This window comes from Leptosomus discolor, chromosome 1 (assembly GCF_034619465.1).
Source record: "Leptosomus discolor isolate bLepDis1 chromosome 1, bLepDis1.hap2, whole genome shotgun sequence".
NCBI classification, from domain to species: Eukaryota; Metazoa; Chordata; class Aves; order Leptosomiformes; family Leptosomidae; genus Leptosomus; species Leptosomus discolor.
This window is the reverse complement of record NC_141391.1, coordinates 84,317,381-84,344,628: the sequence shown is the minus strand read 5'-3', so window position 1 is coordinate 84,344,628 and position 27,248 is coordinate 84,317,381. Positions and strand designations below refer to the sequence as shown.

Genomic DNA, 27,248 nt, shown 5'->3' with positions numbered 1-27,248 from the left:
GCAAAAATTAATTCTAGTAAAGACACTATCTTAAATTTTTAGACCTCATCAAGTGAAAATTTTAAAAGTATGAAAGATACCATTAGTCTCCTTTTAAGTGTTTATCATTTTAATATACATATTTACAGCAACGAGTACAAAGAATCCTTGTTAGTGTACGTTCTCACTCACTAGCTTCATACACCATTTCCACACAGTTTCAGAAATGGCTGATATAATGCTTTTCTGTTGCCTTCAATGATATTTAGTCTTCCTGACTTGACTTGCTTTTTTCATAAATTCACCTGTAGTCTAACCATATTGCACATCTCGGAAGAAGTTCTTACACTGACTATTTATTAGCTTTTTTATGAACCAGTTATGGGTCATCTGTTATTTCGTAGGAAATATCTACAATAATTTTGAATTCAGAAAAAGCACAAAAATAAGGAATTTAACCAATGAAAGCAATGAGCCTGAATTACCAAAATAATTACTAACAACAAATATCTTCCTTTATATGTGTACATACATAGTTTATATAAAAAATCTGCCCGTACTACGTAATTTCTGTCAAATTTCCTGAATGAACCAGTTAACCTTTAGCATACACTGTTGACTTCTTGTACCTTCTATGAGAGTAATTCAGAATGTAAGAATGAACATGACGAAAAGAAATTAAATACTGTATTTAAAGCAGTTGAACAGAAGAAAAAAAACTAAACAGCTTTAAATTATGTTGTATTTCATTTCCTCCTTCCAGTTCAGTAGTATTTATTCAGTTGTACAGTGAAAATAGGTCCTAGCTCTAACATCTTCCTCATGCCCTGTTCCAAGTGTCAACCTTCAGTAATTTTTTTTGCTGGTCATTCATTTCTTTTCTTTTTTCCCAGCAAACTGTATCATTGTTCATTGTTGTGGGCTCATCCCCTCATTTTGGCAGTTCCAGAATCCGAGTGCAGCACTGCAATCTCTTCCACTCCAACCAACCATGACAGGCAGCACATCCCGTGGCACAGCAATTCTTTTTAGCTTCTCTGGGTATACGCCAGGTAGAAGCAGAAGGCAACAACAGTAACTGACAGTAATGATAAAGCAACTGACAATTGCTGGAACCAGAGGCAGCGATCAATCTGCTCTTGAAGTCTTTTATTAATTTGCAGTAAACGAGTTAGCTGAAAATAGAAATAGTATAATTAAATTAGAATTACTGCACATGAAAGTATTTGTCAATTTAGAGCTATTTAGCCAACAACTATAAGCACAGAAGAAAGAAAAAAAAAAAAACAACTTCTCTTGGTGAACTATTTGTGCTATCTTCCCTATCACTACATACTTCAGGAATCTGTTCTGCTAAGGAGCTTCAAATCTTAAGTTATGGATAGCCCATATTGCCTAAATCAAGCAGGTGTGACATCGTCACATCAGGAAGCAAAAGATACCACTGAGGCTCATTGATACCCCAGATCTGTAATATACACAAGAGGAATGAGCAAATTGCATTGGAAGTAGTATTTTATTAAACCATTACCATTCAACAAAATCATTAAATCACTATAAGTTCTTTAGTTGCTTTCAATTGCTGAGCTTTTAAAATAGTATGATTTATGAAGTACCAAAGAGGTTTAGTACAAATTCTTTTTATCTCTACCATATTTTATAATTTTATTCAATATTCAGCACAAAGGAATACATAATTACCTGTATATGTAAATCTTCGTTGTTTTTTGCCGGAACATTAAATGCGTTCTCTTTTAACGTCAAAGAAGAAGGCTTACTACTTTCTACAACATGACACCTGAGCCTGTGAAAGGGGAAAAAAAATACACACCAAAACCCATCAATCTAATGTAACATTGTGTAATTTACAGTAAACAGTCTATCTAACGGTTATGATATGTGCTTTATCATCTGTTCTGGTTGATTAATTTTCTAAATGACTCTAGCAACATAGTCTAAAAAGATTTCCTCAGTCCACCAATTATGTTTTTACAGCTTTTGATATAGAAAGCAAGATCAAAATTATCTGCATGCCCAGTTAAAATAGATCGTCATCGTTTTAATTTCATAGCACAGGGTGCACTGGATTATTCCGTCAAATACTTACTACCAGAGATGCAACAACTTACTGAGCAGCAAACAAAATCTAAAGGTTTTCTTTGCATTTCAAACCTTAGGAACAACATTTTTCATAGAGTCCACCTCCTCCACATTTGAAAATGCAGGAACAGAATTTCAAGCCACAAGTGAAGGTAGTGGGATCCTATGCAATTTATAAAACACAGCAGAAGCTCCTCTGGTAACATGCAAGTCAATTAGTGTGGGAATGAATGTATTTGCTAAAGAAATGGTTAGTTTGAGGCTGTGGCATTTTTATATTTTAAGGGAAGAGAAACGCTAAAACTTCTCCAGCATGACAAAACACAAAAAGGGACAAATTACATGTAATAAAATCTAAGTAGATTCCTCAGATAAAGGACTTGTACATAAAATATTAAAGAGACAGTAATTACACTCTCCACTACTTTTAATCTAGGTTTAATAAAAAGTGAAGGTCAGTTTTGTATTCATCAGTAACACACACATACGGTATGCTTAGCAGGTGATACATTTAATGTCATCAGATAATCTCTCCCTATTGTTTCAGGGTCTCTCAAAAAAACTTTGCAACATTCATGCAAGGAAGCTCAAGGTCACTCACATGATGTAGATTTTGTTTAACAGGGAAGTAAGGGATGAAACAAAGACAGAGCAAGACTTAGGCTTCGAGTCTTAAAAACACTTTTTCCGTGTTAATTTTGGCCATGGAGGGGGTAAAGACAGCTCAAAAAACCCCCAAACCAAAATGCCAAAAAACCCAGGAACAATCTAAAGTAAAAGTACAGTCAAATTACTTTTTTTTAAAGACAAAACAGCATCTCAGTATTATGGCTCCAAGGCTTCTAGATAAAAGAACAGCAATGAACTTTTCCTAGAAATGTACAGCAATGCAGCTAGGTGTGAACAGAAGAGAGCGAAAAGTAACAGGTATATTTGAGTGTGTGGGGAAACGTATTTTCCTAATGGTATTTTTTCACCATTAAATATGGAAAACACATGGGAACATGTGATAGGTTTTACAAAGTTTTCCACAAAATTATTATTTTTCCCTAGCAGAACAGGAATATTTTTAAATATTGTCTAGAAAACAGTTTTGCATTTAATATTCCTTCTTTCCTTGTTTCTTTGTAAAAAACTCAAGTGGCACATTCTTATTAAAAAAAAAAAAATCTACTGTCCCTGTGTATTGTCACATCCATTCACATTTTTTCAACTTAACTTTTAATCAGCACAAGATCAACAACAAAAAGAAGAGCATGTGCAGAATACTGTAACATCTTACACATTAAAAACACCTCTAACCAGTTAAAAGAGAGCAGAAGCCTCAGCAATATACTGCAGTGAGTAAGCATGCAACTGGGTCTCGAGAAGCCTTCACTGATTATGATACGCAAATGTTATAAATGAGCTAAATGGTAATGGATAAAACAAACCCCTGTCAACAGAAAACCATACGCTCACCTATGTTCCATCACTTTGGTCCTAGGGACTTCTTTCCAAAACTGAGTCAGTTCTGGCACACCTGCGCCAGAAGACTGGTCCATTTCTGCTGCCATTATAAGGAAACGATCCTGCAAAGAAGCTGCAAAACCTGCCCTCAAAGAAAAAAAAAAAAACAACACAAACAGAAGTATGCTTAGACAAAATGACAATATTTCAAAGTGTATAGAAGCATTTTTGAATGAAAGTGTTTCAAAATGAGAGCTTATCGCAGGACATCAGACACTGACTCATCAGAACTAAAAATAATGAAATAATTCTTTTAAGTCCAACAATTTCGATCAGTTTTCCCAAAATTCTACAGTTTCATTTCAACAGAATCAGTTTCATCTGAACGATTAAAGGACAACCCAGAATTTTGTAAAGAATACACCCTCCAGCAAATTCACCTGTCCTTGCAACAATTTTGGAAACTGATTTACCGCAGATAAACACACACTGTAATAGAGCACAAGTGAGACAGCTGCCACTGTGACTTTCTTGTTTTAAAGACAAGAAACAGGACAGGCTGCAGACAACAGCTGCTTATGCCTAAGTGGAATAGTAAATCAGCACAAGCAGTTACTCAAATGCTGTCTGACATCCACGCTTTTTTTACAAATCGTAACATTCTCATACAACAGTCAAGCAGACGTGGGTGTCAAGTCAGTCTCACACCCCAGCAAGCACATATAAAGGTTAGTACCTAGAACATCATCCTGTGTAATAAAACTTGTCCAGACTTAAACTCTATTGTAAGATTTTACTTACCACCATGAAGAGAGACTATTATATCCAGTGATGTGCCAGGTTCACAGCTGCTGTTACTGGGTTTAACTCTGTATTTTTCAGGAGCAGTTGTTCTCACCTATAAACAACACCAAGAAAGCATATAGCAAACACATGCACAAATTATGATTTGTTTCATAACCTCCCTCGTTCTGTAATAACCAAAATCCCCAAAAGCTTAAATATTAAAACATAGTAACACACAGAGTCTTTACAATGCTTCATTTTGTATGAGTAATCAGACACTGGTATTTCACATTTTCTTTTCTCTCAAAAACTTTTATCCTTCTTTTCTAGCATATGCTATTTTTCTCTCTTACATACATATTTAAAAACAGCCAAAAATATCAAATGGACTATCTATTAAATTTTTTAATATGAAAGTATGGAAACTTTGGTCATCTGTGTGTGCAGAGAACACAAAAGACGTGGTGGAAAGTCAAATCAAGACACAAGTCAACTCGGCATTTCTGAAGCAAACATAATTGCATTAATTCCTTTGACAGTGACATTTGCAGATGGAGCTGCGCCATTCTGGAGCATTACTAACTTGTTCCCAGCCAAGATTTAAAAGAAGAAAAATTCTGAAAAGATGACTTTTCAATACTCAAGCCCTTCTTTTTCAGGAAATACTAGACCCTCACTAAAGAATTAACCATCACCATAGCTCTTTTCCAGTCCATGCGCCAAAGATTTGTATTACTGATTATCCCCTTTGGGGTGCTATGTAATAGGCACAAATGGAGCCAGAAGATTTCTTTTATCTGCTTCAAACATCACAACAGAATAAAAAAATTAGACTGAAAAGTAGGTTTAATAGTATTTCTTCCTCCTTACCCAAAACAAGAAACAGTTACGCATTTAGTAAAGTAAACCAGGCCATACACAAAATCCTTACCTTAAAAGCCACTATGTTTTTAGTGACATTTGTGAGAACTATCAAACATTTTTTCTCTCCAGTTTCTTTGGATCCAAAATATAGCTCTTCTGCTGGGCTAATAAGAAATTTGAAAAGGATTAGTTTCTTCAAGTTATCTTTACAACATATCATAGAAAAAAAACTTGACCACACCTACAGGAAAATAAAATACTTTCAACCTGCAGCTACAGTCACTATAAACAGCTTTTGATGAAAAAAAGCTGTGAAAAGAAATCGCAGAAATTTTACAGCGAAGCTCAGGGTTGACTCATGACCACAAGTGGACCTAGCTCCCTCAGCTGATTACTGCCCTTGGCTTCTTCCATCTGGAAGAGCGTGACCATCTGCAACAGCAGGAATAGCCAACACATTTATACAGTCACTTCAGCCACTGCATCTTAGAGCAGTACGTTAAGGGAAAGCATCATTAATTTTAGTTTATGCTGATATTAAAGAGTATAAGGTGTCATGGACATGGAATAATTCCTACCTCATACCTCTACCCTTGTAATGAGTACAGCGCACAGCTAAGAGGAGCGGGCAGATACCTGCGAGTGGCAATCATTTCAACCACTACAGCTAATTCACTTGTACTTATGAGTCAGTCTTCATATACTTCTGGTGACACATGCATAAATAAAGTTATCACTTGTTTTAGTACTCTTGTGCAATTAGGACAGTCATGCATGAAATCTTTTAAAACCACTCATTTTGGAATAATCATTCAAATGAACACTACTAGGCAAAAAGCAAGGCATGCTCATATACTACAAGTTGAGAGGAAACTCAAGTAACATGTGGAAAAACTGTTTTCTTTTAATATATCACATTAGGAGTACGTAAAGAACTGCCATACTATGCAGTACTACAGAACTGCATATTCTTTTGACAGAAAGCCTTTTTTGAAAACTGTTACTTTCTTTCCCCTTTTTAGAATGCCAATTTCATGTTAATTTGACCTCCTCCTGAAAAGACTTCCTTTTACAGTACTAATCCTTCTTTCTTCTCTCACTTCAAACAAACCAGTGCATTAGCCGAGAAGAAAAAAAATCCTTGGTGCTGTGGGGCAAGCCTGAATGTCCATGCTAGAAGTGGAGTCCAATGGCAACTACATAAATGTGGGGGTACCTGTGTTTTACAATGCATTATAGTCTACATCAGAATTTTTATTTCTTTTTGGTAGGAAAGAAGGACATGTACTGAGTGAGGCAGAAAGCAAAGAAACTGATGGGTTTAAATCAGATTAACAGGGTAACCGTATTCGCTGCTTTTTTTTTTTCCCATTCCCAAATTCTCAACTTAAGTAACCAACAAGAGTAGGGAAATGAAGGAGTGTAGTTACAAAGTGTTTTGGTTATCTTCATATCATACTATTGCAGCTGTGTGTTACAGCAATTGCAGGATGAACCATAAATGAGACAGGAAAGCATTGACTAGCATCAGAACAAGCCACAAAAAGAGCTCAAGGAAAGAGCCTGATCTTTCTTTTCTACCACCATGGCTACTAAACCAAAAAAATGGGGCTTGACGACTACCACTGTATGCCTGTTGCTTGTGAAATCAGCCCATTCTGTAGCATTGGGAGGAAGTGGTATGTAGTTGTTGAGAAGGTGGGGTGTTTTATTAAATGAACACCCAAGCTCTTTAATTTCCACAGAAATGGTACTTTCTTGACTCTGATGTGTGTGGGATAACCATTTCAGCTCGTACTAGACATTCTCACCTCAAAATACACCATAACATGAGCTAGTCTTCTGCAAGATGGTGCAAGTGAACTGCTGCTTTCATTTCATTTATAAATTCATTTATTGAGGAAAGTCAATAAAGAGCATTCTTTCACAGTAAGGTATGCAAGGCAAATGTAATAGCAGTCTAAACCAGGCCAACAGATGACTAGTGAGTATGACTACAGTATGAGAAACAGAAGAGCACACATACCCAGTTCTGTTCACACACCAGAGCCAACAAGTACTGAGCAGCTGTAGGTAAGAAATACCCCTGCAGGGGGGCTAAGGAGGCCTCACACTTCTGCAGCAGCAGTTGAGAGGCACAAAAGGCTGCCAGTTCTTGGTGATTTCATGGTGTCAAAGCTGCTGTGGCTCAGCTTCCCAGTCAGGGTGTAGGCTGCTTCCTTCACTGGGCAATGCTGGTATCAGCAAGGATACGAGCCTATTATACTGACAGAGCTTAGAGTCTCCAACATAAGTGCCCACGACTAGTTATAAATGGCATTATATATTATCAGTTCAATAAATTTCAGTTCAGTGTCCTGAGAAAGATTCCAAGGAAATGAAAACTAGTTCTAGCTTCTACAGAGGTAGAGTATTAATAAAGAGCAACAACTGCACATAGAATTTGCAGAGTTTACTTAGAGTCTACTTAAAAACAAACAACAAACAGCAAGGACAACGGAGACACCGGTATTTTATTTTTCATGACAGCACGACTACAAGTATTGCCATCTCTATACTTGACTAAGTTCACTCTTTCATGTAGTTTACATGAACTCCAACTTCTACTCCAAAAGTAGAACTTGAAATATTTCAAGAGAAAATAAGATACAGTTTGTGTGGGGGTTTTGGGTGGGTTTTCTTTTTGCATGGGTTTTTTTTGGTGGTTTGGTTCTGTCTTTGTTGGATTTGCATTTTGTTGGGGTTTTTTTTAAGTGGATGGAAAACACACAACTGATTTTGTAATAAGGACAGAAAATTTTAAGCAATCTTAAAATCACAATTCTGCAGTCTATGCCTTTGTCCTGCCATACAAGAAACTAAGTCTATACAGAGGAGGTTTTTGCACAAAGGACTATAAAGATAATTTTCATTTTGAAACCAGGAAAATTTGACACATACAAAATATTTTTTGATGCTAATGAGCATGTCGTTATTCAAATTCATTCCAAAACTAATTCAGTACAGCACTTACAAAATTAGCTAAGGAATTACCTATAAATTAGATATTTTCTTCATTCAGCTAATAGCAAACTGGAAGTGAAAATAAAAGTTAACATCTAAATCAATTTCTAAACAAGCACCTTAACCCCAAAGGCAGTGAAAAAAAAAGTGATACTGGCTATTTGTTTGTTCTTAGTTTAATGATAAAAAGCAGATTAACTGCAAGATGTAAGCATCCTGGGTGACAAAATCTTCTGAGCAGGTACACCATTTATACAGAGCACTTCCCACACAAAATAAGCCGAACCCATTAAGTTTAATTGGTGCAAACTACTAGTGTAGACATTTATACCATCTTAAGTGAAAAGAATTCAAGAAAGATTGAACAGTGAAAGCTGTCTTAAAGGCACTGGTTTTCTTAAGCCAATGCTATCAGTGTCAAACCACTGCTCTCATTATAGATAAGCACAGGTTTAAGTACATCCAATGAGTTTCCTAATACAATTGAAACCATGAAATGCTTCTACAGTCCTATGAAATGTACACCTACTAATTAGTACAAAAAGCATGCCAACTGTGACACCAAAAGATTCACAAAAAACATATAAAACCAGAAAAATTCTTTGAGCCTTGTATAAACATCCTTTTAAGAACACTTTAACTTGTTTTCCTCTAAGAGTTTGAAAAAAATTTATTTTGAAAACTGACTAGTTCAGTAATTAAGTGTCCGAGGCACATTGTAAAATATAAAGAAAATTATTATTACCTGATATGTAATAAAGGTCCTTTAAAAGTGGTTAATGCTTTCTTTGCATTTTTTGGTTTGATCTCTGTTTTGTCAGTTTCCTCTGATTTGGTAATTTGTTCTATAGAGTTCATCTGAGTAAAAATGACAGTTACAATGATTAACTAGAAACCTGGGTTACACATGTTACAGAATCAAGCAGGTATTTCAAAGACTGAGGAAGCTTATTTCAACAATTTACATATTACAGACCAAGCTTAATATGTATTCTTTCCCTGATGCTGCTCCAAGTCCACCAAATGAAATGGATGAAACAAAACTTCTGCTCCTCGACATGTATTTTCCTGAAGCCCAAGCTGGTTATTTTTTGAAAACTTCAGACACATTAAGTTATAATACTTCAAATATTTAAGATTATTAAGCACTGATCTTATTCTTCCACTGCAAAACTTTTCAGTTAAAATAGACACCCCACTGCAACCCTGAACAGAAAACACAATAACAATTCCACGCTACTGGATTGCAGAGATGCCAGACATCTTCACTGCTTTTAGACGGAACTCTGTGAAGTCTCGGAGAACTTAAAAGAAATAATGCCGATTGAATTGGTGCATCCAAAACTGCGGGTATCAAGTTCTGAGGGTTTTCCTCTTACATTAAGGAAATACATGTCATCAGGCCTGGACATCGCTTTATAAAAAAATGAAAGAACTCTGGAATTCAGTGCGAAATGGGGCTGGGGGGGAAATACAGAAGACTGAAAGAATTAGTGACATCATTACTCAAGATCAGCTAGCTGAACAGTTTTCTTAGCCTTGATTTTATTTCATTTAAAATACAAAGAAAACATATTAAAGAATTCAGTTTATGTAAATATGAAGTATGGGAATGAAAGGAATACAAAATTTTATAGAATAGAAAACAGATTTTAAAAAGAAACCACACAGCAATTTTATTTTTAATAATTAGTTATATTAAAAGGTTAGTGTGTAAATACACTGCGCTACATAAATCTACTTAAAATTACCAGAGAAAAAATATTACTATAGCACATATTAAAGGTGGAGGCATCTACAGGACAGGCACTTACTAATCAAGTTCATCACTCATGTTCCCCCTACTCTGTGGAAAGAAATAGGCCCTTCTATGGGGTATGAGGAGTCACACATACATAAAGATGAATTCATAAGATGAATTCTTAGTGGCGACAAGTCTGCATATAAAGACTGGTACTGCAGTAAATAATGAAGACAATATCTCACAGGTTACTTGAAATCTGTTAGTTTGGATCCCAGCCTTATTAAAAAATATTTGAATATTTTTAGACAGTCAGGAAAAAATAATTAACTTGGAAATAAGAAATGCCAACCATTCTGGGATAAGGGAGTATTTCTGCAAAACACATTTTGAAAAAGAACGTAACATTGAAGTGGCAAACAATGGTGTACTTGCTGTGGAAGAAATACCAAGTAATATTCTCAAATACGTGAACAGAAGAATAGTGAGTTGAAGCAAAATAACCTACTTTTTACAGAAACAGTACCAACAATGAGATATGGTCTGAAATTTTAAATGTATGTTAAAGGTAAGGCCTTAAGCATGCCTTAAGATTAACTGATACAAGATAAGCATAAATATCAATCTTAGTTCATTGAAAAGATCGAGTAGCAGCTTGATTACACTGTGTAAGAGAAGATACCATAAACCAAATCATTTTAACAATGAAGTAAAAAAAAAAGAATACCTTAAGTATAAAACTGAACTCAGCCAAGCAAATAAAAAAACCCACAAAACCAAACACTGAGGCTATCAGGCATCAAAGCCAACTCGCATACTGAACAAGAATTCCCCATATACCTGAGAATCAGAGCCTGGAAAATGTGCTACAATCAAAACAAGCTACTGAGTTTAACGGTCAGGAAGTCACCACTGTTATGTAATGCTTCCTTTTGACCTTAAGGTCAGTGAAATTATCTTTTTTTTGAACAGCCAAGTTGCAAAGAACAGCCAGGCTACTTAAAGTAGTCAAATTATTCTGACAAAAAAAACTTAAAATGGTAAATGAAACTGGAAGTGTAATATTAAGGTATTCTACTCTGTTGAACAGCAGTTTTGCAATTCATATCCAAAATTAATTATGGCACTAAAGTTGTGAATTTCAGATTTTTCCTACTATTTTCAAGAGCAATATCCCCACTGACTATCACTGCATATTCCTAAATATCCTTTCATATAGGCTTGTGTAAAACAATGCCTTTATATTCCTGGATAAACACCACTGCAGGAAGATTACATTGTAAGACACCATTGACGGATTAGGGACACAATTTCTCCTGAGACTAAATGAAAACTTTACATGTTGAAATTTCATCAATAATTTAAGAAAACAAATTAACATCCAGTGAAGTATAAATATTTAACTGTTAATATTCTCATGTACATACTGATTTAAGCATCTGAGAAAACCAGATGTGTTTTAAGATCTACAACACTAGATATCCCAAGGTGAAAAGATAAACCAACTAGAAAGACATAATCATCGAAAACAAAACACAGAAACCTTTTAAATTTTACTGTGCACTCCACTATTCCAGACATCCACTAAATATTTGGTACACATTTTACTCATTCAGAAGCATGAAACTGGTCTTAACAGACTAAGAAGCAAGGTTGATACTGCAAGAATAATTTTCAGTTTTACTGTGTTCTTTTGTCACACCAGAGGGCAGAAGAAAAGAGTTTTAAAAAAATCAAAACAAAGTAAAGCCAGACAGGACAAAAATTATATGCCTCCTGTCCCACTTTGTAACCATTTAACTAGTCTTGGCTTGTGCTTGGCTCAAAGAGTTAGATACCTTTTTCTGATTAAGATTTTGTTGTTCTTCATTCAGCTCCCCAGTCTCCTTCGTGTCCGCATCTATCTCTTCTTTACTTTCATGCTCGTCTTCACTAGTAATGGGCCCATTTTCACATAAAGGAGTTTGAAAGTCATCATCAACCAATGGAGGATAACTGTACTTGAAAGAATCCTAGAACATAAGGAGATTTTTAAAGGACCAGTTTAGGAGGATGAGAAGTGCCTTCTCTAGTATTTTTTTAATGGAAATACTATTAATTTATTTTTTTGCACTTGACTTGTATATTTCATTTATTCATTTTAAGTCAGATCCCCATGCAGAAAGCTGACACTATCAATAGTTTTTATCATCATTAATAGATAAATAAATACAGCCACCCAATGAAGCCACTCAATTGTAACCACTGTTATTTACAGTCACATTAGAACTGCAGAATCTCTCTAGGAACAGCATCCAGAGTCTTAATGCTGAAGTTTTGTTGTTAGTTCTAGAAAATGGGGTTTAAAACTTGTGACAGCTATTTCTAAAGAATATTCCAAAAGTGATGAAAAACTTCAGTTCTTCCTTGCATTTTAGTTTCATAACAGCCACAGTTTAAAAAAAAAAAAACAAAACAAAACCCCAAACCACAAAACCACTCCAAACAATCCGTCAAGTTTAACCTAGTATGTGGACCTTTAATATATCCTGCAACTCAGACTTCAGTCTTTGGAATGCCAAATCAATTTTAAGACCACATTCAAGACACCTGCATAACGCAGAAGCAGCACACTTAAGTTCCCAATCCCACTACAGTAATGTTATCTTTTCTATTGGAAGACCAGTAAAAAGCAGTTGTGGCTAACCACAAATTCTCTTTAACATTCTCAAAATAGTTTTATTACAGCTAACGTTAGAAACAGTGTTTAAACAGGAACCTCTGTTCCTACTGCATTTTCAAACAGTTTTAAACCTCAAGTGAACTAATTTGTCAGGTTTTCCAGTGGAGGAAAAAAATAACATAGCTTTGACTCCTAAGAGGCAGGCTCAAGCCATGCCCACAGTTCCCAAACCATGCTACCAGCAGGGAGTTGAAGAAAGGTGTTTCAAGACACCTCTCCATGAGCAAGTATGTTTTCCCAAAAACAAAGAATAATGTGACATTAGGAAAAAAAAGAAAAAGACTTAGACAGGGGTATTCAAAGAAACCCCAAACAAAATGGCATACTGCCTGCTAGTCTATAATCAAGGCCTAAATCTCTCCTATTCTTCAGCCTGAAGCAAGTCACAGACCTTTAGGTGAATGAAACAGGTATCCACTGGCTCAAGCATTATCCTATTAAGGGCCTAAAGGACAAAGTTTTAAGTATCAGTAACAAACTAATTCACTATTAGAAGAAAAGACTCCAGACTGTTAGAAACATTACAGTAGGCTTGCAGAATATTGACATACTCCATTTGCAAAGACAAGGCAGAAACAGTCAGCTTACCCTTAGCCAAACTGATAAGCCTTTCCACTCCCTTCCAGCATATGATGAAGGGCATATGACAAAGTCACCTTAATAAAAAGGCATTAAATTTGCTGCACATTTCACTTGGCCACAGTCATTTACGATGCTGGATAGCTTCAGCTGAACAGAATCTCGTCACTGGGACAACTGAAAGCCCCACACTTCCCAATCACAGTCTGTAAGTTTCAGCGACAGGGGTTTATCTACCAATAGGTTGAAAACCTCAGACAAGTAAACAAGACAGATTTATGTAATGCTTGATACATCCATTCTATAGACTAATGGCTTTCTTTTGTAAGCAGATGTACAGACTTTACACTGTCTGGCAATTATGGTAGAGATATCTTAATGATGGTAGTGATATTTTCTAGTATTACATGTACACAGTGGCCATGAAATCACATGAAATCAAGGCTTAACTTCAGGCCACTGACCTACAAAAGGTACTTTAAAGAAAACAAGTTATGGGCTATCAGTTCAGATACCCAGGTGAAAAGCACCACATTATAGTTGCACAGATTGTTCAATATTGGCACCAGTGGAAGGAATCTTGGACAATTCATCCATGTAAAATCCATTTCCAATTGCCCAGGAAAACCAAGCAAATACAAACGAAACCCCTACTGTACGTACACATCTTGCATCAATATGTACACACCATATGTACATCAGTCTCGCACAAAATGTTAAGAGGCAACAAATCTCCCTGGCCATTTGGAAATACATATGTCGTAAGAACTGGACTGTTCCACCATCAATATCAACAGCCAGAAATGGTAGAATGTGGGATACAACAGATCAGGAATCCAGGAAGACACTGACTTAGTATATATTTACTACTAAGTGAAAGCAATTAGCAAGTGGCTTTTGAGCACTTAACCCTAATTTTCCAGACTGCCTATCATTAGCTTGCTCCTAGATCTCTTTTGGGCAATTCTCCAAGACAAACCTTCTAATAAAGAGAGGGACCTCTGTGCACTGTGGAAAAGAGCAACTCAAAGCCAGGTACATGGTATGCAGCCCCTCTTGATTAGCAGTACAGCAATATTCACAGCCTACAGACACTGATGAGGATTTGAATGGAACTTAAGTTTATATTCCTGCAAAATCCAAGTCTGTTTTCCATGATTACTTTTAATGCTTTTAACACTTTGGAGACACCTTTGTTCACTAGTTGTCTAAAGTCAAGTAATCTTCCTCCTTTCTCAGCTAACAGAGTTGATTGAAGGATTTTCATGCTAAGGAAAGCCTCAGATTCATCCTTTGAGTGACCCTTGGCCAGAGTAAAAGCAAAACATACTTGGAGATAAATTGACTGAGATATTGAAGTTTGAAGGCTTCCAATAGACACACAGAACAGTTCTTTTGGTTAATCAAAGTTATCATTGACTCCAAGTCCAACATTATTAATTTTATTTTCAAAATGGATTCTTTTGTTAATGCCAAAAACTAGTCTAACTTTCTTTTTGGATACCTAGATTCCACTGCACCCATATTCTCTGTATCTCCCCAAAGTAACTAACTAGGCAAATGACCTGCTCCACTAGTCGTTCAGATTGGCAAGACCTGGCTCTTCCAAGATGGATCCTAGTAGGGGACAGCAGAAAGGATGAGAGTCTACTTATGGCTGCTGTATTGGAGTACAAAGTATGAACAGATAAAGCTGTGCTATTCACCTGCGTTATGCTAGTTGCAAACATGATGATCAGTTCCTAAACATGTGGAAATCGAAGACAACAAAGAATTGGAAGGAGGCAAAAAAAACCCCAAACATTGAGTGGAGAATGGAGGGAATTAATTTGTGCAAGACAGATACTGCCTCAAAACAACAGGCCTGACAACACTGATAATGGTGGATGTACTCTATCTAGTTGCCCCAAGAGGACTCCAAGGTTAATCACATCAAGAAAAGTTAAATTCTGAGAAAGGGTCAGGAAGTTGTCTGTCTTCCAGTCACTGAAAAACTCCTTGCTGTTAGAGATGCAAAATCCTGCTCTACTGTATGCACTGAAGAAATCTGAGGGAAGATTCAGAGCATGATTCTGGAGTCTGACTATTTGCTAACAACACTTCCAGAATAACAGTTCTGAGGCTGAGTTCAAAACACCCACCAAGTGGCTAAATACTAAAGAGACTCAGTAGTTAGACAAAGCATCTGCTGGTTCAAAACGTAGGGCTTTTAATATGTAGAGATCTAACTTCTTCTGAAATTGCCAAAACCCCTTGGAGTCTTTATCAAGCAAGCTTACTCCTGTGTGCTACTAGTTTATTTCTGTCACTGCAACTTACTACCACAGACAAAATGGTTTGGATAAGCTGCCTCTGTTATTCTGGAACTTGTTAACGCCCGTAGAAGATAGGCAACATAGAGCCAACTTGGTCAACTATTGCTAACTGGTGATGAGACCTTTCAGGACCAAGGCATGATAATGAGTAACTCTAACATTATGTGCTTACCCAGACACTTCAGGAGGTTATTAGCAAAGCCACAAGTTTGTTTTAAAGCTCTAATTAGGTATCAGGTAAGATGGGTCTAAAAAGCAGATGGGAGATACTCAGCTTTAGGAAGGAGGAAAAGAACTTTCCCCTCTATTGCAACAACACGATGACAACCTGGGAGCTAGGCCCAGAACCACTGCTATACTCCATTCAAATCTTACTGAAGCCATTTCATACATCATCACCCTTCCCTCAATGTCTACTCCTGAAGTTCAGGAATTTCAGATTTAAGACAATAAAGTTCTCATATGAGACGGGAGATTTTGGTCAGTGATTTTCCATGAAGAAAGAGGGTATCTTTTCTTCAAGAATCTTGTGCAAAGCACTTTCCAAAGGCTGTTACTTTCAGTCAAATAAAAATCAAAGTAACTTAGTCTTTTATGTTCCCAAAGTTTAATATTTTCTGGCAACCAGAACTCTACCTTGAGTTTATACACAAAGGAATATGGCCTCCCCTACTTTTGCCAAAGCAATTTTCCTTTTCTCCACATTGCCGTTACTGCCACAACTCCAAAAACACTTCAGAAAAAAAATGGAAAACAAGTAAATATAACTCTTCTACAATGGAGTTACTTCACTACCATAAATGGTCTAACAAAGATTTTAAAGAAAAACATCCTCTTTCTGAAAATTCTATTATAAAGATTATGCAAACTGATTTACCAGCTTTGTGAAAGTGAAACCTGTTGTACAAGATCTCTTTTTAGAGATTGCACTAGGACAGTCAATTCAGATTCTGTTAAAGTGATACCGGATTTTAGCATACTCTTTGAGCTCTAATACACTCTTAAAAAAGAATCTTCTACAGCCATTCTTAAAATGCAGCTCTAGAGACAAAGGAAAAATAATTGCAAATATGATTGCCTTTACTGAATCATAACTTTGGAGCAGCATGAAAACTGAGGGCCCTGAAGCCTATTTTCTGTTCACAGAACTTGGTTCATAAACCAACACAATCTTGAAATCATCAAGTTGGAGGAAAAAAAAAGTAGAAGGAAGAACGACATTTAAAATGGATTTTTTTTAAAGGTCTGAAAAACTAAGTGGTTTCCAATGACTTCAAAGTGGATGAATGACTCAAAAATAATTTCTGTACTTAGGACTGCCAGATATCAAATTATCATGAAGTTAACCTATTTTATATTACTGTGATTTACAAATTATTATTGGCAGAACGATTTCAAGAAATCTCACACCCATGAAGTGCCAGCTCTCAGCCCCACATGTCATTTATATAGGAATGTCTCAATCTATCACAAAAGGACCATGAAATGTTAATATACTTACAGTTCCACCCATGTGAGGTGGCAGATACTCTCCACTGATGTATTCCTGTACATCACTCTTGTTTGTGAACTTTAACATGCTTATTGCATCTGGGCCAAGCCAACCCTTCACAATTTTAAAAGCAGCTTTAAAAAAAGACACAAACAAAAGGTACACATAAGTTGTCAGGAAAGGGTTTTTTTGCAGTGTATTGGTAGACGTTATAGAACTCAAGTGAGCTATATCCTGCAAGATATGGCAGGACATGCTCTGAAAGTATCTATTATAACAGGGATAAACAGTGCAAGGAAAATTATTTACAGAGAAAATATTTTATGGATGCAGGTGAATGCAGATAGACCACAGACTTTCATGGAATGAGTATCTTTGATTTAATAAATGACAACTTTGCTGTCTTGGAATTCAGCCCAGGAAATACTGAGTGGGTAAAACCAAATTTGTTTCCAAATCTAAGTGAGGGAGGTTAGGAAAGATATGTATATACCCTTTCTAGTTGAAATGTTTTGCTGCTTTAAAGGACACTTTTTCAGATCTACAGAGTATTTTCAAACACCATACTTATTTCAGTAATGGTAAAACATGAATATGGAGAAAAATATAAAGCCAGCATAAAAATATGTATTCATACAGTAAAAATACAGGAACAACACATTAATCCTGTACATTATAATTAAAGATATTTAAGTACACACATCAAAACACCTGTAACGATATTAGCATCCAGTGTCAGGCATCTATCTTAAATTGTGTATTCTAGTTTTTGGTTGGTTATAAGAGTTCATCATTTCTTGATGATAGTATTCCCAAATCATGAACAGATTTAGCTTTGAAAGAACTACAGTTGGTAACATTCAAGGAATAGACTATATATCAAGGTCTCCCAGGCTTTAAAGATAACAGGATGAATACAGACTCCATTTAAAGCATGATCCAAAATACAATGCTAGAAGGAAAAACAAAAAGTGTGCAACCTACAAATTGACAGATTTAAAGAGGCATGTTTAAAAAATGCCACCATTCAGCTGTATCTACACAGAACAGAAAAATGCTTCCTATTTATGCTAATAAGTTTGAATCATAGAAACATCATGGAAAAGACCTTTAAGATCATCCAGTGCAACTGTTAACCTAGCACTGCCAAGTCCCCCACTAAACCATGTCCCTAAGCACCATACCTACACATCTTTTAAATATCTCCAGGGTCTGTGACTCCACCTCCCTGGGCAGCCTGTTCCAGTGCTTGACCACTCTTTCAGTAAAGAAATGTTTCCTAATGTCCAACCTAAACCTCCCTTGGCTTAACCTGAGGCCGTTTCCTCCCGTCCTATTGCTTGTTACTTGGGAGAAGAGACCAACCCCCACCTCACTACAACCTCCTCTCAGGCAGCTGTAGAGAGCAATCACGTCTCCCCTCAGCCTCCTCTTCTCTAGGCTGAACCACCCCAGTTCCCTCAGCAGCTCCTCATCAGACCTGTTCTCCAGGCCCTTCATCAGCTTCGTTGCCCTTCTCTGGACACGCTCCAGCACCTCAGGGTCCTTCTTGTAGTGAGGGGCCCAAAACTGAACACAGTATTTGAGGTGCGGCCTCACCAGTGATGGGTACAGGGGCACGATCCCTTCCCTACAAGTTATCATAATCTAAGAAACCAAACAAAATCAAACAACTCACCGTTCATTATCCATGGCATTTCAAAGATTACTATCTTTGCTGAAAAGGCAAAAAGACAAGGAAATAATCTGAATATCAAGTGTTACTTATTTCTCTGTTTAAGGCAAAGCGCAGCAATTATGGTCATGTAAAAAGTGAATACTCATTTTTAGAAACCTCCATGTTCACTTTCCTGTAGAAGCACTTTTATACAAAGGTTTATATGTGTTAAAAACAAATTTCTATTATCATATAAAAACATGTAGCTGTTTGCTTGGAAAACAATTAACAGAATTCTAAGATATACACTGCTTATACACTTCTCTCGGATACTACTTTTCCAACATACTGTTACTAGTAAGTAATCTCCCCAAATAAGGCAGAGAAAGGTAAGATCTCAACCTGACCTAGAAAAGCAACTACTGAATGTAAAAAAGTTTATCAGTTATATTTTCAGCACCTCTTCTTCCCAAAGAAACAAACACCAAGTCTTTGTAAATCTGCATTTTTTTCTTCCCAAGCTTTTTTTTATTTTAGGAGAGAAGCCTAAAAAGTTAGTACTTTGACTCAGAAGTGTCCCAAAATTTCTCTTGAATACCAAAAAAACAAAACCATAACGCTGCACTTGCCTTTAAGTTTGATATTTGACCAAAGTTTGAACTTTGATCAGCAAGCTGAAATCTAATATTCAGTGCTTAAGCTGTTGCTGTACAGAATTTCAATATTCAGACACATTTCCACCTAAAATTTGTAACTCATTTAAGATGAGCTAACAAAAACTACTGAGAGTTCGCACTGCAAGTATGCAGGTTTTTCCAAGTGTGCACACAAACACCCCTTATTCCTGTTCAGAGTAAACACTTGTTCCCTAAAATTTACCATAGCCATTCATTCTTTGTCCCCTGCAGACTCCTAAAGGATACAAACTGCCATGCAATTTTGCAAAGCTTCTGCACAAGTAACAAAGAGCAAAGGAAAAAAACAGGCCAATTCAGTTCTACTAGATGCTTGTATCAATTTTTTAATGCACAAAAGCATGTCTTATATTATTATTTCATGAAGAGCCAGTGGATTTTTGATGAATGTAAAGTTTATTTACAACACAAAGTTGTGCTGACTTAAGAGCACAAAAATATTCTGAACCTGTAACATCCACATGTTCCATGTAGTTACCACAAAGCACATGCAAAAAGACTTAGCCTCCCTCATGATCTGTAATATTATGAAAACCTCTTATTATTACACAAGTCCACAGTGCTTAAGATTTAATACACAATTACTTACTGAGGAAGTTCGGGTAATAATCTGTAAAACAGTTGACAATGAACCGAACAAAATCCAAGTCCTAAAATGAAAGCACAGTAAACAATGTAAATCAAAACATTAAAAATCCAGGCTTAGTTAAATCAAGGCATTTATTGACTAGCACAAGATTTTTATATTGCAATTATCTGTTTTCAAATCTTACACATACTACAAACATCATCCAAACTCAGTGCAATGCTTTTCACTTCACTAAACTGCTGCAGGATTGTGGTCAAACAGCTTTATTATCCAAGAAAGAACCTGACAGACCTATTATCAATGCAGTAAGTTACGTCTCAACTGCTGCAGAGTACTTACATGATTTAAGCTGTACGGGAAAGATACAGGAAAACCAAGCCTTTAGGACCAGAGAAGCTTGAAAGATTATCTTAAAGCCTTACAAGGGAGAACACTAAATATGCTGAAATTTCCCTTCAATAACTTATCTTGCATATTGTTCAATATGCTACTGCACTCAGGATCTTCCAGAGAAAAAAGGTAAGTTTTCCTTTTAAGATTATTTTGGGGTTTAGTATTAGTTTGTGGTACGCAGAGAAATTGTGGACACACGCAGCACTCAGAGCTCCTTGTATACCACCCATTTTCAGTGTGCTTCCATCCAATAAGCAGCTGCACAGAAATAGCACAGCTAAGTCTGCATTGTAAAATCCAGGTATAATAAAAACTGACTATAACGTAAAGGGCAAAAAAGGGCATTTTATGAAACAGTTATAGATAATAAAGAGCTACTTCACCACAATAAGATACTTTGGTTAGGTGGGAAGCCTGCCATGAGTACTGTCTACATTCAGCCTGTACCCAGAGCTAAACAGTAACAGTCACTCCACCATCCAATGACCCCTCACCAGCCAGGAAGGGGAATCAGCAAAAATGAGAGCAGACCCACAGGTAGAAGCAAAACAGACTTTATGAAACACCACCAACACCAACAGAGCTACACTCCATCAAATGAACATCCAGTCATCACAATCAGAGAGCAGTCCTTGGGAGAAGCCACAGAAGGAGCAGGAGGAACCCACAGGAGCTCCCCTTCCTCAGCAAACCTCCCTTTATGATGACCATGACATTATGGTACAGACTACGCCTGTAGCTAGCTCAGGTCAGCTGCCCTGGCTGGCTTGAGCCTGCCTAGCACTGCTGGCCTACGATTCTACCCCAGCCAAACCAGGACAAATACTGGTATTTTCCCCAGTCCTTCTAACAGAATGATCACTACTACTAATTTCAGAAATAGTACAAAATACATTGCTGATGGAGGATCCAAAGCCTGTCATAACAGCAAATATGCTACGGGGAACTGGCTCCTAGGGTTATGTAAACGCACTATTACAATATTTGCAGACAGACAGAAAAAACCCAACACCCTGTGTAAGAGGATTATCCACAACCTGAAAGCGTTATTAGTAGCTTCAGTAACTAGAAACTAACAAAAAGCTTGATATCTTTAGAGGCAGAAGGCAGCTTTTAATGGAAGCATTTATCTCAACTGGCTGTTCCTTGTACCAAATGCAAATTTTTCATTTAATAGCCTAAACAGTGATAGATTCCTAAGCAATGACAGAATGTCCTGTCTGTTAACAAGGACGCTGCTCTTTATTCCGCTGCCTATCCAAAAGCAGCACTATCAGATATTAGGAGAACGGATCCATTATTTTGATAAAGTCTAGAATTAGAAGTACAGATTACAGCAGACCATTCAATAACTGCATCTATTCTAGTTACCTGAACTAGTGGCAACAAGGCATGAGCTATCAGAATCACCTGGGTGCATACCAGTGATAAAAGCTGACATAGATGTCCATGGCAATGGAACAAACCAATGAAACACGCTTTGGAAACAAACTTAGAAATCCAAGTTTTTAGAATAAAGTTTATTCATTACTCCACGTGGCTGCAAACAGCCATTAAAAATATTCCTGTTCTGTGATAAATATACTAACTACAAAGCAAGACTGTACTGGGACACTTCTGGACAGCACTTGAGATTGTAGCTCTGGGAGTCTCAAAGACACTGGAAACAAGTTGCTTCAGGATATGCTCCATAAAACGCAAACCAAGTTGCTTTTTCACAAAGAAATAACAATTCTTTATTCTTGTTATATAAAACCATGGCTGCAGTATTATCTTTAGGAGTATGGATAGACAGCTCTTAAGGCACAGGTAAGAGCATCAATCCTGCCTTGCAAAATTGAGTTACACCATATTTGTCAAAATAAATCTTCTCAAAAGCTTGTGGCCCTGTACTGCACAGCTGCAAGGTCCTAAAGCAACATTAACCACCTTGCCTGGAAAAGGTAGAAAGCAAGCGTTTTTGGCTTATTTAAATGCATTCCTACCATACCACCAACAAAAAAAACACAACAAGATACAAGTTTTAGCCATTCCTGTAAGAATAACAGGACAGCATGGCATTTGGCAAGAAAAATTTCAATACTCTATAGAAATAATTTTTTATCTATAGACAGATTTTTAGTTATTAGATTATATCTATAAATATGTAACAATAGGTAAGATCTCCATCTTGCAATCTAAACTAGCTTAAATACTGTTCCTGAAAGCAGGTGCTAAAAATGTACTTTACTGAACTCAGCTGAACAGAATGACAGAACTCTGTAGATTTTCATCTGTCTACATCAAAATTACCCAAATGTCACCTCCCCCCACCCCTCCAGAAAAAAAAAACAACAACAAACTCGATTTTACATTGTCTAAGTTGAGGATCAGTAAAAATGCAGCAGGTGATATTGTTCTAATCTAAACAAGCTTCTACAAAGCAAATCTTATAGATGCCTGTAGTAAACTATGGGTATGCATTTATACTAAGATACTAATAGAAATCTGACCTAAAGGAAGAGATACTACAACAACAAACCTTCACTCCTAGATCTACTTATGTTTAAAGAAAAAACGCATTTTTATCTCCAAATTTCAGAAGAGGACCTCGACCAATACGTAAGCTGCAGCTTCTTTCTATGCCATTAATCAGATCAAGTTCTACTGGTAGTAGTAGTATACCATTCAGACTGAATTAACAGCAACTGTAAAGCTGTACATGTTACAGGAAGAAGCTCTACAGGCCAGTCAGTCTCACTTCTGTGCCCGGCCAAGATGATGGAGCAGATCCTCCTGGAAACTACGCTAGAGCACGTGAAAAATAAGGAGGTGATTGGTGACAGCCAACATGACTTCACAATGGGCAAATTGTGCCTGACAAATTTGGTGGCCTTCTACAATGGGGTTACAGCCTTGGTGGATAAGGGAAAAGTGACCAATTTCATCTACCTCTAGTTGTGTAAGGCGCTCAACGCTGTCCTGCACAACATCCTTGTCTCTAAGTTGGAGCGACATGGATTTGATGGATGGACTGTGGATAAGGAATTGGCTGGATGGTCACACTCAGTCGTGGTAAACAGCTCAACATGCAAGTGGAGGTCAGTGACAAGTGGCATTCCTCAGGGACTAGTGCTATTTAACATCTTTGTCAGCAACATGGACAGTGGGATTGAGCGCACCCTCAGCAAGTTTGCCGGCAACACCAAGCTGTGTGGTGCGGTCAACACACTGGAGAGAAGGGGGGCCATCCAGAGGGACCTTGACAGGCTGCAGAGGTGGGCCCAGGAACTAGGCGATCTTTAAGGCCCCTTCCAACCCAAACCATTCTACATTTCTATGATATCACTGATGTGAGCAGCTGTTATTTAAGTTATTTAGGTTTCAAGGACTGCACAGGTATCCCCTTTTCCTGGGGACATCAGTTAAATAATTCAGAAAGCAATCAGAAAACCACAATAAACACACTTACTATGTGACTGATTCCAGTTTCGGCCATGTCAAATACCACTGTTAAGGGCTTTCCATGATCTCTCTTGGCATAATGTTCTAACCAAAAAGCTACCAGTTTCTTTTTCTCAAGTTGCTGTTTAGGATCTCTTGCATGATACTTCACTCTGAACCAAACTTGTGAGAAGAAACGAAAAGCACACACATTGAAACAGATACAAATTAACAGAACACATTAAGTAACTATACAGGATGCACTGAAACTTATTAACACCTCTGAGTTTGTATTCTACATTGTCACATATTTTGTGGCCATTGAACAGCCAGAAAAACTGCATAAATTTCCACACATCCTTCTTTCCTTGCTCATATTTTTATACTGAAACTTTTTGAAAACTGAAAATACAAAGCATTATACCACAGAAGAAACAGAGTGGAAAAATACTTTTCATGTATTTAAAGGCTAATTCTTATTTAGATTATCATTTCATAATTTCAAATTAAATCATACAGTCCTCAGATGTTATTATGTTCTGCATATATTCTAAGTATTGTTGTGGTTGTGGCAACAATACATAAATGAAAGCCTAATACATACCCTTCTGGAATAAGAAATGAGTGACTCAAGAGAAGTTTTCCCTTTAAAAGTAGTGTATTTCACAGTAAAAGACTTTATAAAAATGTCTGAAACCAGATTACTGGTTATACAATGAAGTGATAAAAGAAATATCTGGGGCAGCAACATGAAAAGCAGACTTCATTTTTCGTACCCCTACAATACCAAAATTAGACAAGACATGAAAACAATTGCAGCTATACTTTAATATTTTTTCCCCTTGAAACTTGGAAAGTCTTACTAAAAAAAGATATTTATACTCCATGTCTTTTACTTCCAATTTCAAATACAAAAATATTTTATGGCTCATAAAAAAACAAACCTATTTTTAAACATGACATTAACTAGATGCTGTAAATTCAGAATTTGAAAAAGATACCCCTATTCAAACACAGGACTCTTGTGAAAGTAACCAATAATCCTTGAAGAACTTCTTTATACTTTAAAATGTTTACATAATAGAATGAGAATGGAGCACATAGCCCAAGAAATACGTTTCTCAAATATTAACTAGCCAGGAGCTCTTAACTAGAACACAATCTAAACAGGCATACCAAGTCAGATATTCTGACAATTAACATTCACAGAAGAAACATTTTAGGTATGGAAAATTGAGGCATTAGTTACGTTTTGGCAACAATAAAATCAGAAATCATTTACCTGACTTACGCCTTGTCATGAAACAACTGCATAATTTTCTCAGTCCCAAGTAATGATGCAATAAATCCATGGTTTTTTCTACTTTTCCCTGCCCCTCAATCTCACCACCCAGTACAATCACGCTCAGCTGTCTATATGCTATAGAAGCTATCACCACCGCTTATCCTTGAATACTTACCTTGGAGGCTAAAAGAAACTCATGAAGCCTAACAAAGCAGCAATTCTTCATACAACACTGATATCTTACAAGTTCAAGAAAAGGGACAGCTCAACAAAACACAGCCACAGAATAAAAGCTGCATTTTTCTGGTCATGGTTTTTGGGTGGGTTTTTTTTTTTTGAAAGCTAGTATATTGATGCTTAAAACAGCCATTTCTGTAAAAGATTGGATGGTTAGTGGTATCTCTGGAAGTACAAACTAGCCCTTGTAAACCAAGGAAAATAGAGTTTCAGATTTAAATTTTCGGGGTTGTTTTTTTTTTCCAAGGTTCAAGATTACTGCTTAGAAAGCTTTATGAGTCACAAGTGATTTGTTTAAAAAGCCTCTTCTGCCTCATGGGATTTCAGCTTGATTAAAAGTAAATACGTGAGAAGTTACAACAGATTAATTTATAGAAAATACTGGACCATCTATTATACACAAAAAACCTCAGGAGTATTTCAGGCAATATTTACTGGTTCCCTACAAATCTTTAATTACTAGAAGTTAATCACACAACTTGAGAGTTCATTCTCCAACAATTCTCAGCTATCCACTGTTGCTGAACACTTCAATGACATCAGAAAAAAAAATAAACAAAACAAGAAAACCATTGCAGAGCTCCTGTGAACCACTGCAAGTATGCAAGAATGTGGGCTGCTAGAAAAGCAATGACAATGCACTGTAATAATACTAGTCATATTCACCACAGTAGATACAGAAACAATGCACTTCAACAGGGAAGTTAAAAACTGCATTATAATTAGGATAAAGGTTTGTTTTTTGAAAACTGCTGATAATTTCCTTATTCCACTTCTGTGATCCAAAGAGATAAAAGTTACAAACTTATTTTTAGTAAAAACAGTTACCAATATATACCTACATCTATGTTTAAAATGTTTCTTTTTCAAAATAGATGCTAAAATGCTAGAAACAAAGAATAATAATCAATGACTGAAAATATTATATTCTGTGTAACTTACATAATTTATAGCCCTCTTTATCATATCCATGCAGAAAGAGTGCACCGGTTTCAAATAACCATTTTGGAAGGACAGATTCTGTCAAGTCTGCAAAGCCAAATAAAAGATTATTTCAATAATCATAGTAATCGCATTGTAGCTTAACAGAAGTCACTAAAAATGAAGAATTCTAGAACAAAATATAAAAATGTCTCTGTAAACAATTTTCCAAGGCCTTCACTAAACTGATGCAAATGTTAAGCTTATTTGAAATATTTACTGTCTTCTTCCTCTCATATTGTAGAGTAGGATCTATTTAGGAAGAAATAATAAAAATGTATGTAAAACAATGCTGCAAATGTTTGTTTTCACTCATATCTGAAGCCTCTCTTGCTCTATCCTTTAATTGAGATTGTGAAGTCCTTTAGATAGGGCTCACCTTCAAAACATTCTCACAGCACAAAGAACAGGTCTATTCTACTTAAGGTGTCAGACCAGTGCTACTATGATGAACAACAGAACCTTGTTTTTTCATTGTTGCTTGCTATGGTTTTTTTTTTGGACTCAATTCTAGCAAATGCACAAAGACAAAACAAGAGATAGCTGCCTGCCTTTCTCTTAAACAATCTTTCAAATATACATATGGAACCACAACAAAACAGTGAGACAGCACTGGTCAACATAAAAAGCAAAAGGTCTAATTTTTTTTTTCTTTTTTAACTGAATAGAAGAGTTCTTGCTCAGGCTCTCTGTGGTACTTACAAAACCTTTAAAAGGTGCTTAGTGAAACTACATGTAAGTCAGTTGCTATTCAACAGGAAAGCAACAGACACCATCAAAATCATTACAGAACATAGCTTACCATTAACTGTATATTCTTTCCTCCACTGAAAGCTTTCATCAATCATCTTTAATGTATCATCCACAACATCGTGACGCCAAATCAGGTAATTTTCAACCCATCTATCATCTTGCTGAAGTCTTTCCACATCTCTAGAATCATATTTATCTGATTTAT

At 36.4% G+C, this 27,248-nt stretch overlaps 1 protein-coding gene across 2 annotated transcripts; it reads right to left on the bottom strand.

The window, feature by feature from the left end:
• Window positions 1–727: 727 nt before the first annotated feature.
• MOSPD2 (motile sperm domain containing 2) lies at window positions 728–27,248 on the bottom strand. 2 transcript variants are annotated; one of them, XM_086477235.1, is made up of 13 exons: window positions 27,093–27,248; window positions 26,252–26,338; window positions 23,816–23,970; window positions 19,972–20,032; window positions 18,709–18,747; window positions 17,040–17,164; window positions 11,761–11,934; window positions 8,927–9,039; window positions 5,246–5,342; window positions 4,330–4,426; window positions 3,541–3,670; window positions 1,663–1,783; window positions 728–1,154 (listed from the first exon to the last, which is right to left on the bottom strand). In XM_086477235.1, the coding sequence occupies exons 1-13, from the start codon at window positions 27,136–27,138 to the stop codon at window positions 1,008–1,010; spliced, it is 1,392 nt and encodes a 463-aa protein (XP_086333361.1). In that variant the 5' UTR covers window positions 27,139–27,248; the 3' UTR covers window positions 728–1,007. The 2 variants fall into 2 exon arrangements, with proteins under 2 accessions (XP_086333361.1, XP_009950983.1); XM_009952681.2 differs by having other exon boundaries at window positions 1,681–1,783.

What these genes read in the sequence shown, in the direction of transcription:
- MOSPD2 (XM_086477235.1), bottom strand. Translation starts at nt 27,138, where the DNA reads ATGATTGATGAAAGCTTTCAGTGGAGGAAAGAATATACAGTTAATG. An exon ending in AATAGTCTCTCTTCATGGTG is followed by an intron (nt 3,671 to 4,329) that starts GTAAGTAAAATC and finishes CTTTGAGGGCAG; the next exon opens with GTTTTGCAGCTTCTTTGCAG. An exon ending in ACCAAAGTGATGGAACATAG is followed by an intron (nt 1,784 to 3,540) that starts GTGAGCGTATGG and finishes CCCCTTTCACAG; the next exon opens with GCTCAGGTGTCATGTTGTAG.